A 21418-nucleotide genomic window follows, 5' to 3' on the forward strand; every position below is an offset into this window, starting at 1 on the left:
AGATGGGTAAGCTGAGGCCCAGAGAGGTGAAGTCACACAGGTAATTAGCAGACCCTGGACTTACGTGAACTCAGTTCCTCTGCCTCCAAATAAAACATTCTTTCCACTGCTCTGCGTTGCTTCTTACTTGCAGGATGAACCAACGCTACTAAAAATTTGCTTTTATCTTCAGCAAATAGTCTACAACTCAATTTATTCCATCCAGTGCAGCTTCAAGAAAAAGTATCAAGCATACTCTCCATAGCAACTTGAAGCAGGAAGAAGAACGGAGGGTCAGGAAGCTATGACAGGAGAGGAAATATATGTATAATGTCTGAAATCACAGCATTTAAGTGTATTCCCTCACCCACTCTTTACTTAATATTCATCCCCCTCCCACTCAATATACACATAGGAAGAGAAATCTCAGTAATGTCTTTCTAGTATTTAAATGAAGAAACCAGCACACATTATGATGTAATAGGGACCTTATGGAGAGTATTGAGGAAATATTATGAGGTCAGGGCTTTCCCTGAAGGGATAGCCAGGATGCAGGGCTTGTTAATCCAAAGTCATCTTTCCTGCTAACATCCTAGCAGCACATCTTGTTACCATTCTACAGCATGGGATTTTAAGATCAAAGGAATGAACATTAGAGCAAAAACTGAGACTTTGGGGGAACACCATTACAACGGGAAGGATTTTTAGGTCATCAGATTAGTGTCATCATTTCCATCCAGAAATAAAGATACCCCTTTGTCCCTATGGAGATCTCTGAAGACAAGCATGTTAGCGTTACAAATGAATTTAACAATTTCACAGATGCCTTGAAGAAATTTGGGAAGTTAGTGGAAACAACAGTGATCCAGAAAAAAGAAGAAAGACTAGGCTTATATGTCAAAAATGAAGGTAAGGTCAGAAATGTTGAGACCTCCCAAAGAATCCAAAAAAATCAGGCTGACCAAACTATATAGAAATTAGGAGCAGTGAGAGTCCCAGTGGCCTGCTATATGTCAATGTTTGAGGTTACAATATTTCTTTTCAAATTCTTCTATGGGGAAAAAATCGGAAATGGGTGAGATATTTTTCAATCAAGTTCATGCTATTCTGTTCTGAGGTTAGGGTTAGACTCAAGAACATAGTTAATATAATGACAGCCTTGTCACTCATCACCTTTCCTTTCGTGAACCCTCTAATATCGCTATAAGTAGTAAACTAAGTACACTCAGGCTGATTTTCCTTGCTGAAGGTGACCAGTTGAAATCCATATCTTTAACTTTAATGCATTGTGCAGCCAGGTGGCCCAGTGGATAGAGTGATGGGCCTGGAGTGAGGAAGATTCATCTCCCTGAGTTCAAATCCAGCCTTGGACACTTATTACCGTGTGACCTTGGGCAAGTCACTTAACCTCTGCCTGCCTCAGTTCCTCATCTGCAAAATGGGCTAGAGAAGGAAATGGTAAACCACTCTAGGATCTTTGCCAAGAAAATCCCAAATGGGATCAGGAAGAGTTGGACACAACTGATACAGCTCAACAACAACAGGAATTTCTACTTTACATGAGACCTAACTTTTGTTAGGTAGTGTTTGGGTATGTGTAGCGGAATGGTATCAGGGAGAGAATGCTAAATTTGTAGTCAACAAGGTTTGGGTTCAAATTCTTCCAATGTCATTAACTGTAGGACCTCAGGCCAGTTGATTACTTTCTTCAACTTACTTGTGTAAAATGAGGATGATATCTGTAGTACACTAATTCACATAGTTGTTGTGATGACTGGATTAGAATGAGGCATGTAAAGTGCTTTGCAAACTTTAAAGAGCCGTGCAAGTATCAGTTATTGTTGTATTCTGAATGAATTATTTGCTAAATAGGAGTTCAGGAGGGTAAGCTAAGTACTAATAAAATGAAATTCAACAAGGACAAATGTAAGGTCTTGCACTTGGGTACCAAAAATCAATTTCATACATACCAGCTGGGGGAGGCATGGACAGGCAGAGGTTCTGCTTTTAAAAAAAAAAAAGTCTGGAATGACAGCTCAATAAGTATTAGCAGGGTGATATGAAGACCTAAAAAAAGCAAATTCAATTTTTGATGGGATGTATTAAGAAAGGTATAGATTCCTGGAATAAGAAGTTCTTATCTGTTCTTATCAAGTTCTCACTGTTCTTATCAAGCTTCACCTGAAATACTGTGTTCAGTTCTAGGCTCCATGGTTAAAAAGGGTATTGATAAGTTGAGAGGGAGTCCAGAGGAGGGCCACTGAGACCGTGAAGGATGAATGTGTGACATGTTAGGTCAAGGGCTTTCAGGTTCTCTATAAGAGGAAGGAATTAGGAATATTTAACCTGGGGAAGAGAATACTTAGGGGAATGTGCATGAAATGATGCTATATGTGTTCAAGCAGGGCTATTACATGGAGAGGGGATTAGTCCCAGAGGGCAGGATCAGGAGAAACATTGGTGAAAGTTACCAAGAGACCAATTTAGGCTAAAAGTAAGGAAAAACTTCTTAACAATCAGAGGTATTGAAAAGTGGAATGAACACCTCCAGAGGGGGGAGCTTCTTCCTCCTTGGAGGTGTTCAAATGAAGGATGGATGATCACTTGTTTGGTTTGTTATAGTGGAGATTCCTTTCACATACGAGTTGGGCTAGATCAGGTGGTTGGTTGGAATGTATGCTCCCCTGCCCCAATCCTGCAGGGTTCATGATGGAAAGGTTAAAGTGCCCTAGTATCACATGTTGGTCAGTCATTTCAGTCATGTCCAATTCTCCATGACCCCATTTTGGAGCTTTCTTGGCAAAGATACGGGAGAGGTTTGTCATTTCTTTCTCCAGTTCTTTTTACAGATGAGGAACTGAGGCAAATAGGGTTAAATGACTTGCCCAGGGTCACATAGACAATAAGTGTCTCAGGCTAGATTTGAACACAGGAAGATAAGCCTTCCTGACTTCAGGCCTAGAACTCTATCCACTATGCCACTTAATTGCTCCCCACACCCTCCCTCCCACCATATCACATAGTATAACTGGATATATAAGGAAAACCTATGTATAAAGCTACTGGCAGCATCATAAGATCAAAGGTAGTGGTGACAAATGCAGAAATTAAAAGTGATTAGTGGAAATATTACTGGGTGAGAAGTTCCCAATGAACATCTAAGGGCTAATAGCATGCTTAACCACAGTCTATTGTGCTTCTGTGGGTATATTTTGGCTATATTGTAGCTGCCTACCAGTAAAAATACTTGCCTTCCTAATGTGTTGACACCTAACATTGAGGACAAATGGCTTAATGGAAAGATTATATTTGGCTAGTTGTAGTACATACTATGTGACCTCTGGGCCTCAGTTTCCTCATCTGTTAAAATGAGTGGGTTGAGCAAATGTGATGATTCTGTAACACCGTTTCAGAACAAATTGAACTCTGAGAGTCACATTACAGATTTCTTGTCTTCTGTAGTTTTATAAATTCTTTGAAAACAAATGGGATACTGGTTAGTAACTAACTTGCTGAGGAAAGATTGAATACTGCTAAATTAATCTCTTGCTGTGACAAAATGACAGAACTTGAGAAAGCTTTAGGGGAAATGATAAATGTAACATACCTTGACTTTAACGAGGCTCCTGAATCTGTTGTGTATAGTCTACGCATCAATAAACTTCCAAATGTACAGCCACATCTGAGCAATAACTGATAATTATATGTAGCATTGTAAAGTTTGCAAAGGACTTTACCTATGTTATTTCATTTAGGTCTTATAAAAAGTCCTGTGAGGTAAGTGCTGCAAGTAGTGGTAGTATTAATTATCATCATTCTCATTTTCACAGTGAGGTTCAGAGTGCTCAAGTGACTTTTATCCTATATTCATGCAGCTAGTAAGTGTCAGAGGCAGGAATTAGATGAAGGTCTTCCTGACTCTACCCACTATATCAGGCTGACTCTGGAAAGTAATTTTTTTTGAAAGTAGTAATGCATATATATTTAATACATATTATTTCAGATTGTAGGAGTTATGTTTGATTATCTGTGGATTCATATTTGGATTTGAAGACCTCTTTCAACACTTCAAGTACGCCCTGAAGTCCGTGGCACATGGGTCGTGGATCTCTGGTCTAAGGCATTCTATGACCTACAATCTAGTGATTCTGTTACCAAAAGGACAAAGATGCCTGTCTAGGATGATTTTATCTCAATGAACTCATGCTGACTAATAGTAATTCTCTTTATAAATGCTTACAAACCAGTCCTTTAATAATTGGTTCTACAATATTAATCGCAATCTAATACTATGATAAAAATCAAGATGACACTTGGAAAGTAATTTTTAAAAATGAATTAGTCTGAGGTTACTCATAAGTTATCTACAAAGGTTGGTCTTGGATTCAATACCTTTTAGTCTTCTTGTCAGTGACTCAAACAGTAGCCTAGAAATATCATCTCAGATATAAAAAAATCTCATCCTTATTTGTATCAACAATTTTTTAGTAAGTATGAAATATAAGTGCCTCTCATACTACTAGGTTTATTCACTGACCTGGTTTAATCTGTTATGCATAGGACAGCTAGGGTAGTGCAGTGGATAAGAGTTCTGGGCCTGAATTCAAGAGGACCCTAGTTCAAATACTGCCTCAGACACTTACTAGCTGTGTGACCCTGGGCAAGTCACTTAACCCTGATTACCTCAGTTTCCTCATCTGTAAAATGAGCTGGAGAAGGAAATGTCAAACGACTCCAAGGTCTTTGCCAAAAAAACCATAAATGGGATTATAGAGAGTAAAACACAACTGAATTAACTCAACAACAACAAAAAAATCTGTTGGGGTTTTGAAAATCCATGTCTGACCCATTCTTTCACTTAGCAATAAATGGAATTCAGACTAATAAGCTAAGTTTGGCAGCAGAGAGTTTCAAGTTATAGCAGATCTTGTGTGGTTACATGATATAAAAGAAATTCATCCTAATAAAGAAATCACTCTAAATGAATCCTTATAGACCACTACAGCAGGTAGTGTGCTACCAATAGGTAAGATCATTCACATCAAAAAAGTGATAACCAAATCTGATGTTTCCTTTTGGGGCGTCATATACAAGGGGAAAAAAATTCCTTCCTATTTTAGTTGAGTGAGGAGCCATGGTGGTGGTACTAGGACATTTAATAGGAACATTTTCGATCCTACTTTGGAATATTCTAATACCTAGTCAGGTCCAAAAGGACAGAATTTTTTAAAGCAGAATAATCTGCTTCTTACACATTGAAATAAAGTATTAAGATGATCAGAGTGGTACATGTTGAAGTAAACAATGTGGTATAGTAAATACAGGATTGATGTAGGAGTTAGAAAGGCCTGGGTTGAAATTCCACTTCTGATCCTTTATTAGGTGTGTGGCCCTTCACAAGTCACTTAAGCTCTCTGAGCCTCAGTTCCTCATATGCAAATAAGGGAATTGAACTCAATGGTTCTTGATATTCTTTCTAACTGTAATTCTATGAACTTAAGCAATAGGGTCTTCAGCATTTGGTAACAATGTACCTGTAATTCTTTGTTTCAATGCAGACACTATTGATTATGAAAAGTTCTATGAGTCAGTATTGGAATTATTTGGTCCGGAAATAAAGAGCCAAGATGTGAAAAGCTTTTACAGGAAACTCAGCAACAATCCGGATGCACCAGTGGACTGGTGTGAGGTAGGAATTTTTGATGTCTATTCTGTGAAACCTCAAAGTCATCATCCTCAGTATGGGATTACAGATTGATTACACATTGGTTAAGCAGTATCAACATGCATGCTATTTGCCAGGCACTATCCTAAGTGCTGGGAATTCAAAGAAATGCAAAAACATGGTCCTTGCCCTCAAGGAACTCATATTCTAATGGAGAAGACTATGCAAGTAACTATTTACATGCAAGACACATATTGAGTAAACAGAAGGTAACCTCAGAGGAAAAGTATGAAAAATATGTAATGAATTGGGGTGTTATTACAGCACTAAAATCTTGGGACAGGGTTCTTGCTTCACAGTCAAAAGGCGTAGGCAAAATGCCATTTATTTACATTGATAATAAATAACATTTGTTAATACAGATCAAACTGCCTATCACAGAGAACAGACCCACAAAATTAGTCAATCCCAATATATTCTTGTCATTAATTACACACCAGCCACTTTTCCCTTTATTACACCAAGGAAGCACGTGTCCCTTGAGCACAAGGGACAGGGGCTCCTCAGACAATCTCTCTGATACTTCAGAACAGCAGTCCTTAGGTGTCATCCACAGAAGGTCACGTCCTAAGAAGTCACTTCCTATAGAGTCTGGGATAGGTAAGAGAGAATCTCTTTTTATCCCTTCTTAAACTCATAGTTGGTAGAGTCCTAGTTGGTCCTAGTTGGTAGAGAGCTGGCCTACTGTGTGACCTTGGGTAATCATCACCACAAATTGCAGTGCTTGCCAATCTTCATGGGTAGAGAGAATTTCCTCATCAAGAATTCCACACTCCAAGGGCAGCTAGGTGGCACAGTGGATAAAGTACTGGCCCTGAAGTCAGGAGGACCTGAGTTCAAATCCGACCTCAGACCAAACACTTGACACTTATTAGCTGTGTGACCCTGGGCAAGTCACTTAACCCCAATAGCCTTAAAAAAAAATCCATACTCCAATAAAATCACAGATTTAGTTAAAAAAATAATTTTAATAACAAATTCACAGAGTTGCTGTCATTAGATTTAAGCATTCTCTGACCTAGAGTTGGAAATTGGAGTCATTGCGATAAGAAAAAAACTCCATCTTTTTGCACTTTTTCTATTCTCATCTCCAACTTGACCCTGAGACTAAGCTGATAAACATTGATGACATTTTGCTTTTATTACATTTTTTTTGGCTTAGTGGTTAATTTTGAGGTTTCTTTCACACCTTTACTGCTCTGCTTACCAGTAGAATGTCAGCTCCTTGAGGGCAGGTCACTGCTTTTTGTTTTTTTCTCTTTGTGTAACTAAACCCATAGCATTGGTTGCCCGCACCAGGCATTTAATAAATGATTGTTGGATTGAATTATATGTGGCCTTTAGCAAGGCCACAACACTCTAAACAAGGCTTTTACAAGATTCTAGGAGGCATCAAAAGGTCATTTCACTAAGTGGTCATTCCAGTACAGATATTTGCCTATACATAAAAGCATGCCTTACCTGTTTAGGACCACTTCATCTCTCCTAACCTATTGCAATATCCTCCTAATAGTTTTCTCTATATCCAATCTCTCCCCTCTCTAATCCATCCTACATACTTGATATTCCTAAAGTAAAGGTTTGACTCCATCACTTCCCTACTCAGTAAACACAAATAGCTCCCTGTTGTCTCTGGGATAAAATATAAACTCCTATTTTTGGCATTAAAAACCCTTTATAATCTGGTTCCAGCCACAGGGGTAAGAGGACTAAGTGTAGAGTCAGAAGATCTGGGTTCAAAGAATGCCTCTGATACCTCTTATGTCTATGCAACCTTAGGCAAGTCATTTAATTTTCTGGGGCCTCAGTTTCCTCATATGTAAAGTAAAAGTGTTGGATTAGAAGATTTCTAAGGCCATTTCTAGCTCTAAAATCTGTCTTTTCCAGCTGATTACCCATCATCCCCCTTTTCCATCCTCATTATTCTACTTGCTGTATCCCCATACATGACATTTCATCTTAGGCATGCTGCAGTCCATCCAAACTGGCCTTTTCTCTGTTCTATTTCCCACCTCCTACCTTTGCACAGGCTGTTTGTCCCCCATGCCAGAACTCCTGCCTCACCACAATCTCTCAGAATACCTCATTCCCTTCAAGACTCGGTTCCAATGCCACCTCCTAAAATAGGTCTTTCCTGATTCTCCCATTTGTCAGTGTTCTCTCCATGGTGATTCCTTTGTATTTAATTTGGCATGTACTTTGGGTTTACTGATCTCTGCACGTGTTGTGTCTCCCTAGCCAAGCTGCCTTCCCTAGTAGAAGGTCAGCTTCTTGAGGGCAAGAACTATTTCACTTTTGTCTCTGTATCTCCAGCCACCTAGCACAGTGCCTGGAACATAGTATTCCCTCAATAAACCCTTGTTGAATTGAATATAAATAGTTGCTGATTTTATTCATCATATATCTAGTGATGGTAATGCCTGAATATCTCTTAGTACTATCCCTACACTTATTTACTCTCACTTCCAAATAGTGGGCTTTTTTTTTTTCTTTTTTTATGTAAGTTTTTCTCATTCAAACCCATTTCCTTTGGTTTTATCCTTTGGACTTGGAGTCAGGAAGATCTATATTTGAATACTATCTCACACACTTACTAATAATTGTGTGACTGAGCAAGTCACTTTATCTCTTATTACCTCAGTCTCCTTATCTGTAAAATCGAGATAATAGCATCTACCTAATATATGTAAAGCATGTTACAAACCTTAAAAATGAAATTAAAAGAAAGAGAAAGGTACAAATCTTCAATTTTCACTATTAATTCTGAGGGAAAAAAAGGAGAGGAGGAGGAGGGGAAATTTAGGAGGAAAGGAAGGCGAAGCAGAAAAATCTCATGGTTCAGGAAATAGGTCTAGAAATCCAACTACCCAACAACTCTTCTTTTCTTGTCAAGTTAAACATTCAAGGTGCCAATATTCCTCATGGCAAAGAATATTATGGGATGAGCAAAATAAAAATAAAAAAGTTTGATAACCAATATTCCAAGTGAACATCAAGACTAAAATAAAATGTCATATAAATGCTAGTTATCATACAGAGCAATCCTCAGAATAATCCGTCATAGAGATGACAGTTCAACAATAGGGCCAGGGCCTTCTGAACTAATCAGTTAACTTCAAAGGGTGAAGCAGTAGGTTAGAAATTAGGAGAGCTACATTATGTTGAAGGAATATGGATCTATGGTATTTAGGGTAAAATTCTACATAATAATAGCCATAACCTAGAATTCTGGAAATCTATATCCACTGTGAGTAAGTAGCTAAGACTTCTGTTTTCTACCTTTTGTGACAGATGACTCACTAGGCTTCATATATGTGTCATTACAATATGCCAGGATGATTCACCTGGCTTCCATTAAACCAGATGGCCCTAACAAGGAACTCAGTCCCATAAGAAGGATGCCGAGATAGATGAGGAAGAAGAGTGGTTGTAGTTTTTCATAATTGGTCTTCCAGGTGAACTAATATCTTCCCAAAGACAAAACTTGCAAAGGCAATGTGGTATAGCTGAAAGAGCTTTGGTGTAAGAGGAGACCTAGTTTTGAATCCCAATGCTACCATTCCCCATTTTGCACAAATCTATTTCTTCACCTCTCTGGGCCCTGATTTTCTCATTGGCATATTAAGGAGGTTGTGCTAGAGACCTTGAAGGAAGGTCACTTCCAACTCCAAATTTCATAATAAATTATTTAATCATGTCAACTCCAGATTAGATTCTCTTTTTTTTTTTTAAATTGAAAAATCTAGTGCCTAATCCTAACCTTATTCTTGACCTTATTCCTGATGCTGATTCTAACCTACGGCTTGCAGCTGGAGAAAAAGAAAGGTTTTCCTTTTTCATAATCCTGACCAAAGAGCTTCTCCACCTATTTTGATTCATGTCACCATGGTAATCTACTGCTTCAGACTAGCCTTTAAGATGCAATTCAGAAACCATCTTCTGCATGAAGCCTTTCCTAAGCTCCTTGTCTTTCTCTCCCTGATGGTCTTGTATTTTACTACTGTATTGTGTATGTATGTATTTATTAACTTTATTTTTAATGCTGTGTGTATTTTTATATGTACTTGTTGCCCCTGCCACTCCATTAGATTGCAAACTCCTTTCAAGTAGGGTTTGTTTCATTCTTTGTACTTATATATCTAGGTCCCAGCACACAGTAATCAATTAGCAAATGCTTGATTGATTGATTAATGAAGATAATAGGAAAAGGGAGGAGATTAGAGGAGGGAAAGGTGGAGAAGGATGAGGTCCAACAATTTGTATCCACCAAGAGGTGGAAGAGCAGGATTGACATAACCTGGAAGACCACAGTACCTTGCTCTCACTCCTCCTCTAGGACTATATTGATTATTGGACACAAGGTCAAAGTGCCACTAAATAAAGTTCGATTTTCTCCATGGTATTAGGGCAAAGTTTCCCAGAGTACTCCCCAGAGATCAAGTCCAGATTTCAATAATGGAAAACAAGACAATTTCAAGTACCAATAAGAAACAATAATGCTTCTTTGGAGACAGAAAAGTAACCTAGACTATGGTATGATCGATTCTGTTCATTTTATCAACCTTCAATCATTCCATCTACCAAAAAACATTTATTAAAGGACTTACTGTGATGAGCCAGGTCCAAAGATCTTTGATCTCATAAATGTGAGTACTCAATCATTTATTAAATACCTACTATGTTCCAGGCACTGTGCTAACCTCTGGGGATACAAAAAAGGGCAAAAAGTCCCTGCCCTCAAGGAGCTTGCAGTTACCTGGAAGGAGACAAAATCCTCCCACCAATGTGGATTAAAACCCTTTCAGACTTACTGTATCAATACCAAAAGAAAATTTGGCAGCCAGACTTCTTGGCCCTTAGCAAGTCTGATCCTGGAAGACTAGCACATAACTTATCAGTAGACCAGTGCTTAATGCCTTCCTGGCTTTGTAGAAAGCTCCATCAGAGCTTGTACTCCATTGGAATAGTCTTGGAGAGAACCAAGAGTCAATGCTTTGAGATATTCAGAGTATGGCTTTATAGGCAGTAAACATGTCAAACTGGAAGGAGTTCTAGACTGAACACTAATTGAAATCAGCATGCCTATAACACCTGCTTGAAAACTTATTATTTGTGACATGGGCAAATTAAAGGATCTCAATTTCTTTCACTGTGAAATGGAAATAATAATTATGATGTCTTCTTCTCATGGTTGCCATTAGGAAAGTGCTATTCTGTAAACCTTGTAAGCACTGCAAAATTATTTTCACTTTTTTAATGAATGTGGAAAGAAAGGATCTTATTTTAATAGCACATTTATATGTCATTTTACAATTTATAAACTACTTTTCTCACAATAACCCTCTGAAATAGGTAGTTCAAGCACTATTATCCTCATTTTACATATGAGGACACTGAAGCTCAGAGAGATTATATGATTTGTCCTCAGTTCCATAGTCATGCAGCTAGTTAAGTGCCAGGGTTAATTATCAAACCTAGAGTTTCCAACTTTTTTTTAAAAAATATTTTTAACTTAAATATAAAATAAGAAAAGAACAAAAAGCATTGCCATGTGCACAGCAGAACGTTAGAGAAGATTCAAATACCTAGCAATACGTTTCCATTTCAAGAAAGCCTATGTAATAAATATTACACACTGTGTTCTGAGCTGTCCATCTTTGCTTCCTTGTAAGTTTTTTGTTCTCTGCTGTGCACTTTTTACTTTGTTCCTTTTCACCCTTCCTATACATATATGCACATATGCACACATACATATACATACTTAGATATCTATAATCATACTCATATGTAGACATATACATTCATATGCATCTATGTAAAACCATACTATGTCCTCTGTTTCTCTGAGGGTAGATAACAGCTTCCTTCATAAATCCAAGTATTTCCATATTTTTCTAAGTCTATCAACTCATAATTTCCTATACCAGATCAATATTCCAACCTTATACTGTCTAGTTATTTTAAATAGTCTAAAATAATATTGATTTATATGGCTGACATATAGTATAGCTTCCCTATTTTTCTCTTTGATTAAATCTATTTTAGCTTTAACTACCCCTGCTTTTTTTCCCTAACAAATTCTACTTCTGATCTTTATTTTGTTTGTGTGTATCTCTTATTTCCTATCTCTCCTGACTCCTCTACTTTACTTCTACCCACTACCTTAACCTTCTATTACTTAACCTACCCCCCACCAAAGATCCCTTTTATCCTCCCCATCTACTCTTTCCCCTTACCTTCTTATTTCTGTCTGAGTTTTGAAGATTTTTATAGCTTTCCAGATATGTTATTCCCTCCTTAGCCCATTCCCGTTAACCTAGAAACCCTTCTATACCCCCCTTTATCCTATTCCCTCACCCTCTTATTTCTTTGTAAATTTAAAAGTCTTTTATTCCCTTCTAAATGTATATATTGTTCTCTCTTTAACCCAGATCTGATGTGAGTAGGGTTCCCTGAAAAAATCCCTCCCTTATCCTCTCTCCCATCCCTATCCCTTTAGCCTTTTATTTCTTTCTGAATTTAGAAGACTTTTATTCCCTTCTAGTTTTATATATGTATACACACACACACACACACACACATATATATTGTTCCCTCTTGAACCCATTCCTGATGAGAGCAGGGTTCCAGAACTACCAGCCCTCCTCTCCCATCTAATTCCTCTGTGTCAGTTCTTCTTAGAGCTTCTGACTTTAAGCCCAGTATTCTTTCCCCTCTACTCTAGCTGATTTGGTTTGCATCAGGGTACATCTGGTTCATTATGTAGAAATATACTACTGATATGACCAGAAAAACAAACCAAAACAGCCCCATGAAATTGGCTATGCAATAACAGGCCTAAGTCTTCTCCACATTGTGACAGTTTGTGAGTCACCAGTCACCATGCCTCTTGGATTCTTTGGATTCATATATTGGATCTTGGATCTATCTGTTTTTAGCTTGAGGTCCTTACAATTTTGTACAAATATAATGGCATGGGCAAGTTTCAAAGGTTCATTCATAAGAGTTTTAAAAACTCACAAGGGGCCATGACTTAGCTTTCACATGGAAATTATGTTATGATTTTGATAAAATAAATTAGAATGTAAATGTAGTTACTGTGTGCATGGAAAGGAAAGGATACAAGTAGGAGAGAGGGGTTCTGGGAGTACCATTAATAACACTTTCCATGAGTCAAAGATGACTAATTATGACTAATGAATGAATAATTCTGCTTTGTTAAAAAATGGATGATGCTTAGTTCTCACTTAAAGGTTTTTTTAAAATCATGTTTCATGCTTTAAGAAAATGTTAGCTGAGACAACCAAAGTACGTCAGCCTTAGATTTACTGTAAACTTTCCAAGACGTACTTGGTTTTCTTGGCTACAGATTTTCCATAGACTTAGGCTGAATCTCTCCTACCTAAGTTATGTGTTCTCCTGAGATCCTAAGTTCTTAGTGATGAATATATAGATGCTGTCATCATGAGCTAGTTTCTGGGGTTAGCAATATCAGTACGGGAAGACACTGAAGTTGCTCTAAGCATTACCAGAAGAGATTTGATAGGAGACCTGAACAGACTTAACTGTGATTATTACTGCTTCTCTTGATATGAGGGCAGCACTTTGAATGAACCCTATGGTTCTCCAGGTGACTGGTTAAAATACAGCCCCAGCTGTATTCACAAGGCATACCAAAAAAGAGAATGAAAAATCAATTGACAAACAACCATTTGAGGGTAAATTGAGATAATTGATACAAAATTTAGAGTTAGAATGGGACCTTAGACATCATGTAGCCCATAAGTGCTGAACCTGGAGTACACAGACTACCCCCTCCTCCAAAGCATGTGTAAACTTGGATGGGGAAAGAATTACATCTTTATTTTCACTACTTCCTAACTGAAATTTAGCATTTCCTTCAATTACATTTTTAAACCATTGTTCTGAGAAGGAGTCTTATAGGCTTTATCAGTTTGCCAATGGGGTCAACAAAAAAGATTAAGAACTCCAGATCTAGTTCCAAATCTGAGGCTGTGGATAAGTTCACTTACCTTGGCAGTATACTTTCCAGGGATGTACACATAGATGAGGTTGATGCACATATTGCCAGAGCTAGCTCGGTGTTTGGGAGGCTCCAAAGGAAAATGTGGGAGAGAAGAGGTATTAGGTTGCTTACCAAACTGAAGGAATATAGAGCCTTTGCTGACCTCATACATGCCTGGGAAAACTGGACAGTATATCCGTGCCATGCCAGGAAACTAAATTCCTTCTATTTGAATTGTCTCAGGAAGATTCTGAAGATCACCTGTCAAAATAAGGTAACAAACATTGAGGTCCTTTCTTAAGCTGAACTGTCAAGCAGTCAAACTCTACTGCAGATAGCGCAACTCTGAGGTGCTGGCCACATTGTTTGAATGCCAAATGTACATTTGCCTAAAAGACCATTTTATGGAAAACTCACACAAGTGCTCATATGGAGGTCAGAAGAAGTGATACAAGGACACTCTCAAGGTCTCTCTGAAGGACCTTGGGATTGACTATGAGACATGGAGACGCTAGCATAGGACCACCCAGAATAGCATGTCTGCATTAAAGAAGGCACTGTGTTCTATGAGCACAGCAGAATTGTATTAGCTCAAAAGAAGTGTGAGATGTGCAAATTTAGAGCCATCTCCACTCCAAATATTTGCGCCTGACCTGTAAGACACCCTTCTGAGATTGTCAATACTGATCGGATCAGCTAGAATACTCGTGATCAGCCACACTGTACCTTGACCTCAACACAGTGATATCATTTTGGTCCGCTTCTGAGAATGAAGGAAAACAACCACCAAGTATCTGAGGTGAGATTTGAGCTCAAGGCTTCTTGACTTTGTCTCCTTTCTCAAGGAGTTCCATATCTGGCCCACCATTTTTTCTCTACCTCAATTCTTGCTCCCATACTCACAGACTTATTAAATACATTGATGCCTTCTCAAATACTTTGGCTTCCTTTAAAGTATCCTCCTTCCTCACCTTGCTTATTAGGTCTCTTTCCAGCCAGGCTTTAGTCTGCTGTATGGGAAAGTTTAAGAAGCCTGGCAGTACATTCACTTTGCAGAAAAAACTCACCTTTTGGGGGAGGCAAAAGCTTCCATGACATTATCCATCTCATTCTCTGCTGTCCCCTTTTCCTTTTGCCTTCAATCTTTCCTAATATCAGGGTCTTTCCCAATGAGTCCTGTCTTCTCATTATGGGGTCAAAGTATTTAAGCTTCAGCTTCAGTATTTGATCTTCCAGTGAATAGCTGATTTAACTTCTTTAAGCACTGACCAATTTGACCTTCTTGCTGTCAAAGGGATTCTCAAAAGTCTTTTCCAGCACTACAATTTGAAAGAGTCAATTCTGCAGTGCTCAGGTTTCATTATAGTCCAACTCTCACAGATATACATTGCTACTAGAAAAACCATAGCCTTGACTATACAGACCTTTGTCAGCAAGATGATGTCTCTGATTTTTAGTATGCTGTTCAGATTTGCCATAGCTTTCCTTCCATGGAGCAAGAGTCTTTTTTTTTGGGGGGGGGGCTAGGCAATGGGGTTAAGTGACTTGCCCAGGGTCACACAGCTCGTAAGTGTTATGTGTCCAAGGCCACATTTGAACTCAGGTCCTCCTGAATCCAGGGCCAGTGCTCTATCCACTGCACCACCTAGCTACCCTGGAGCAAGAGTCTTTTAATTTCATGGCTGCAGTCTCTGTCTTCAATGATCTTTGAGCCTAAGAATATAAAACCTGATACTACTTCCATTTCTTTTCCCTCTATTTGCCAGGAAGTTATGGGACCACTTGCCAAGATCTTAATTTTTTTTAGGTTAAGCTTCAAGTCAGCTTTTACACTCTCCTCTTTCATCCTCATCAAGAGGCTTCTTAATTCCTCTTCACTTTCTACTATCAGAGTAGTATCATTGCATATCTCATGTTGCTATTTCTCCTAACAACCCTAATTCCAGGTTTTGATTCATCCAGCCTGGCATTTCACTTGATGTACTCTGCATATAAGTTAAATAAATAAGGTGACAACATACAGCTTTGTTGCCCTCCTTTTGCAATCTTAAATCAATCAGTTGCTCCATGTTTGGTTCTAACTGTTGCTTCTTGGCCTGCATACAGACTCCTCAGGAGATCAGTAAGATGATCTGGTACTCCCAGCTCTTTAAGTTCTTGCCACATTTTGTTGTGATCCGCACAGTCAAAGACTTTAGTGTAGTCAATGAAGCAGAAGTAGATGAATTTTTCTGGAACTCCCTTGCTTTCTCCATAATCCAGCAAATGTTGGCAATTTGGTCTCTAGTTCCTCTGCCTCTTTGAAAACAAGCCTGCTCTTCTTGTAATTCACATATTGCTGAAGCCTAACTTGCAGACTCTTCAGCATATTCTTGGTGGAGTGTGAAATGAGCACAATTTTTTGCTAATTTGAACATTCCTTGGCATTGCCCTTCTTTAGGACTGAGATGTAAATTGTTCTTTTCCAATCCATTGGCCACTGTGGAGTTTTCTAAATTTGCATGCATATTGAATGCAGCACTTTAACAGCATCATCTTTTAGGATCTTAAATAGCTCAGTTGGAAAAGCCCTCATTGCTATGCCCTAATTAGGGTTGTGTTCATTACAGTATTATGGTGGAAAGATCAGTTGATCTTGAGTCAGAAGGTCTGGAGCTGGGTGTCACGTGATCTCTCTAGGCTCAGTTTCCTTTTTTTTGTGAAATGAATGGATTGGGGAGAATTACTAAAGTTTCTTCCAGCTCTAATTACTATGGTTGCTGTGTACTAAGTGGTAGATTCATATGCAATTACTCCTCTTTCCCCACATCTGCTCCCTTTTACTTCCTAGGGTTGCTGTATTGTCCCTAGGGGAAAAAAAAATGTAATTAGAAATCCGCATGAGTTTGCTGGATGATTGTCCATTGCTCTAGGTTTTTTGAATATAGGAGATATCTAAATGTAGGGAATTATTCCAAACCACATATCTTTCACAGAATTTATTTTTTTTCTGGGAAACTAGCATTCATTAGCACAAAAATAAATAAAGCATTTTTATCCCTATTGAAATAAAATACAAGTGGCAGTAGAAACACTCTAATGACCAAAATCTGAGTTAAACTGGTTGCCCAATGCTGTTTGGGACAGGTGTTTGTATTGTACTAAGTCGTATTCATAAAATGAGGTGGAATGGGGGTGGAGGTTGTTGACAGCCATTGAACAAAATGTACTTGGCTCATTGTGAGTGCTTAGTAAATGCTTGTTGATGTGGCCTGACCATATCTGTCATAAATACTTAAGAACAAAAATATCAATTAAAGATTTCAGGCTGACTTCCAGGTCATGTGACCAACAAATGGAAGACAAGAAAATTTCTCTAGTCCCCACTAACTCTCAAAAAGTCCCCCAAACTTTGGAAGAACAGTAATATACTAGAAGAAAAGCAATCATAGCTGTCTTTGTATACCAACACAACAAGAGGCTGAACAAGATAGCCTTATACACTAACAGCAAAAAACACTAATGGGGGGCTATGTGGTTGGGGGTGGGAAACCTGCGGCCTTGAGGCCACATGTGGCTCTCTAGGTCTCCGAGTGAGGCCCTTTGACTGAATTAAAACTTCACAGAACAAATCCCACAGGTTCCTCACCCCTGCACTAATCCCTAACTCATTCACTCACCCTCTGTACCAGTCCCCAAATTCTGACAGCACATACAAAAAGTTATTTAATAGCCAATTCTTCAGTATCTGCTAGCATACCTTGCCCCTTTCCTGAACCCATCATTCTATGGCAGCAAGCAACAGACCTTAACTCTGCCTATACACTTGTAGAGGGGGAAAGTACAGTAAAAATGTTCTGTCTGGAGGAAGGGCAGTGCTCTCTGCCTAGGGGCCACAGTACTTAGCTAGAAGGAAGTAGATCAGGATGTTTGTGTATGGCTGCACTAAGCCTTAAGGAAAGGGGATTAGCATTCAACTGAGACCAGACCTGTTCCCTTAGAAGCTTCTTGGAGCCTGCTCCCTGGACTGGGACTAGTGAAAAGTGAATTCCCTCACATGCAGAGGCTAAGGCAGCTTTAAGGTCCTCATAAGCTATAGGAGAACATATAGAAAAAAGGAAACTGCCTAAGATCTCAGGAGGAACAAAATTAAGTTAAAAACCTAGAGAACAAGGGAAATTATTAAAATGGAAGGAAATATGGCTAACAAGACATCTAAATGACTACAAATGGCTCTAAATAAATATGGAAAGACAAAGGAAATACAAGGTAATTTTACGGGATCATTGATTTGGAGCTGGAAGGGACTGCAAAGGCCGTATAAATGAATGTATAGGTAAGAAAACTGGGGCCAAAAGTGTTAAGTGACTTTTCAAAGGTCACTCAGTATACTTGAGAAACAGCAAGAAGGCCAGTCTGAATAGATGTTAGAGACCATGAGGGGAAGTGATACTTGGAAAAGTAGTCTAGACCCAGGTTGTGAAGGGTATTAAATGGCAAACATAGGAGACTGTATTTGATCTTAAAGACAATAAAAGCTAATAGAACTTGAAAAAAAAATTTTTGAGATCTTTTATCTTTTGTCTTTACATCGCCTTCATTTGCAAATGTTTCCTCTCCTTCCCAAGCCTCCCCTCATAATAAAGAATAAAAAAAAAAGAGATAAAAAGCAGTTCAACAAAATGAACTAACCCTTTGACTATGTCTGAGGGCATATACAGTGTTCTATCCCCATAGCCCTGTACCTCTGCAAAGAAGGGAAGCTGTGTTTTCTCATCTCTTATCAGAGCTAACCTTATTATTATAATTAGGTGTAGGCTTCAATTTCATTTTTTGTTCTTTCCATTTACCTTGGTGTGGTCAAATCCAGCCTTAGACATTTACTAGCTGTGTGACCCTGAGCAAGTCACTTCACCTCTCTTTGCCCTACTTTCCTTATCAGTAAAATAAAGATAACAGCATCTACCTCCCAGGGTTATTGTGAAGATCAAATGAGATACTTAGCACAGTTCCTGGAACACAGTAAGCTCTATATAAATGTTATTTTTATTGTTATTATCATTATCATCATTATTAGTAGTAGTAGTACTACTAGTACTCTTTTCCTGGTTCTGCTTACTTCATTTTGCATAAACTCATATGTCATCCCATTGTTCTCTGAATTCTTCACATTCATAATTTCTTATGGGACAATAATATTCCATTCCATTCATTTATCATAGTCTATCCAGTCATTTATCCAATGACGGACACTATTTTATTTCCAATTCTTTACTACCATAGAATGCTATCATGGATATTTAAGTGCATATAGGACCTTTCTTTTTTGTCTTTGACCTTCTAAAAACTATGACTAGCAGTGGGGGGGGGGGGTCTCTTGGAAATTCTTTTTTTCCCCATATCTAGAATGTACTCCCACCATACTTTTGGCCTCCTGGAAGTCTTCAAAATTCAGCTCATGTGACCTTTACAGAAAGTAATTTCCAGTTTCACTTGCTGCTAGTTCATTTCTCCCTTTTATAGGAAGTCTTTCCTCTTAATTCTAGTGTTTTCCCTCCAATGATTATTTACAATTTATCCTGTATATAGTCCTTTTTGTACATAGTTTTATTTTTGCATGTTGTCTCTCCCATTAGATCGTGGAGGGACTATCTTTCACCTTTTTATTCCTAGTGTTTAACACAGTACCTGGCACTTAGGTAGGTAATAGATATTTATTGAATTACCAAGAGACTTCATGGTTACCTTATATTAATTTTGTATATATCTTGCAAATACCTATATGTATATATAGTATCTCTCCCAGCTAGACTCTTAAGTTCTTCAAGGGTAAAGACTTTTTTTTTTAACATTTGTTTCTGTATCTCTAGTATCTCACACAATTCCAGGAAGTTAGATGTTTGTTGCCTGTGGATCGATTAATTGACATTTGAGCATGAATCCAATTTGCTTTCCAGAATGGTTGGACCAATTGATCACTTCACCAGTCATGTATTACTACTAGAACTTATTGAGCAGGGGAGTGACATGGTCACACCTAAGCTTTGGGAATATCACTATGGCAGCTGTGTGGAGAACAGATTGGAGAAGGGAAAGTCTTGAGGAAAGGTCAAATAGGACAATACTGCAGCAGCCCAGGCAAGAAGGGATGATGGTTTTAACTAGGACAGGGGCTGTATGAGTGGAGTGAAGATTGGATATGTGAGATATTGTAAAGGTAGAATTGACCTGTCTTAGAAACTGAAAGGATATATGGAGTGAGTACTTTCTCTTTCCTTTCCTTCAGAATAAACCAAACATGATTTCCAATGCTTATGTTCAATCAAAGCCCCGTGAAAAGTTGACAATGATTTCAGAAAAGTTAGACTTAATGAACAGTTGCCGAATGCCAACTATGTTTGACTACATTATACCAATGGCTGGTAGGGGCAGAGGGACATACATGCACTGAGATATGATCTATGGCTTCAAACAGCTTTGTAGGGGATTTTATCGTAGTGAGTGACAGGCTTTATTGAACTGTTTTTGTTTTGTTTTAAAGAGGCAGCAGTAAAATTTTAACAACTTATAAATAACAAATATTAAAAGATCTCTATAAATTGAGCGGTAAAGAAATATTTCAGGGATAAAAGTAAAAGCTATTAATATGAATAAAAAACATTGCCTTCCCCACTTATCCTTGGAGCAATTTCAAGAGTATAGAAGTACCTTCAACATGGTATATTTGTTTAATGTCTGTTGAATTGAATGAAATGTATAATACATTTTAGTAAGCACTTAGCACTTACTCATTGTCTTTTGTTAGTCTGTGACTATTAAAAATGAAAAATAATTACTGAATGATGTTGCCAGATTTTTTATCCTTGTATGGCAGGGTTTCTTAACCTTTTCTGTGTCATGGACCCATTTGGTATTCTAGTGAATCTAGGTAACCCTCTTAGAATTTTTTTTTGGTGAGGCAATAGGAGTTAAATGACTTGCCCAGGGTCACACAGCTAGTAAGTGTCAAATGTCTGAGGCTGGATTTGAACTCAGATCCTCCTGAATCCAAGGCTGGAGCTCTGTCCACTGCACCATCTAGCTGCCCCTTAGAATTTTTTAAAATGCATTTTTAAAAGTATACTAGGTTACAGAGATTATATAAATAACTGAATATACAAAAAAAAGAAATTGAATCAGCTGTAAATCAACTCCCAAAGAAAAAACTACTAGACCACATGGGTTTACAAGTGAATTCTATCATTCAAAGAATAATTATTTCTAATATTACGTAAACTCTTTGCAAAATTAGGAAAATAAGGGTCCCTTCTAAACTTTTTCTATGGTTGATATTTAAACCACAGAGACAAAGCAGAAAAAGAAGCTATAGATCAATATCCCCAATACAAAAACATTAAATAAAATATCAGCAAATATTCTATAACAACATTAAAATTATATCCTATAATCAAATATATCCTATGCCAGGTTGGTTCTATATCAGGAAAACTATAAATGTAATAAACCCCAGCTTTGAGGTAACACCTACCAAAACTGGAGGAAAGCCTGGGAAAAGTTAGGTTCTCACCAAAATCTCTCACTGCGTACCAAGAAAAGATCTATGTGGATGTATGACACAAAGGGTGAACACTATAAAGAAATTATAGGAATAAGGAAAAAAATTGCTTTTCAGATCTATGGATAGGGGAAGAATTCATGACCCATCAATG

The 21418-nt window shown here is 38.0% G+C and overlaps 1 protein-coding gene across 2 annotated transcripts in view; it reads left to right on the forward strand.

The window, feature by feature from the left end:
• The first annotated feature begins 743 nt into the window (after window positions 1–743).
• LOC114050150 (WD repeat-containing protein 64-like) overlaps window positions 744–21418 on the forward strand; it is a 172956-nt gene continuing 152281 nt past the window's right edge. For both annotated transcript variants that reach the window (XM_027871755.1, XM_027871756.1), the window contains exons 1-2: window positions 744–888; window positions 5538–5668. In XM_027871755.1, coding sequence (XP_027727556.1) covers window positions 744–888; window positions 5538–5668 — 276 coding nt within the window. The remainder of the gene's footprint in view (window positions 889–5537; window positions 5669–21418) is intronic.

The sequence above is a fragment of the Vombatus ursinus genome, unplaced genomic scaffold (genome assembly GCF_900497805.2).
Source record: "Vombatus ursinus unplaced genomic scaffold, bare-nosed wombat genome assembly UNPS02014798.1, whole genome shotgun sequence".
NCBI classification, from domain to species: Eukaryota; Metazoa; Chordata; class Mammalia; order Diprotodontia; family Vombatidae; genus Vombatus; species Vombatus ursinus.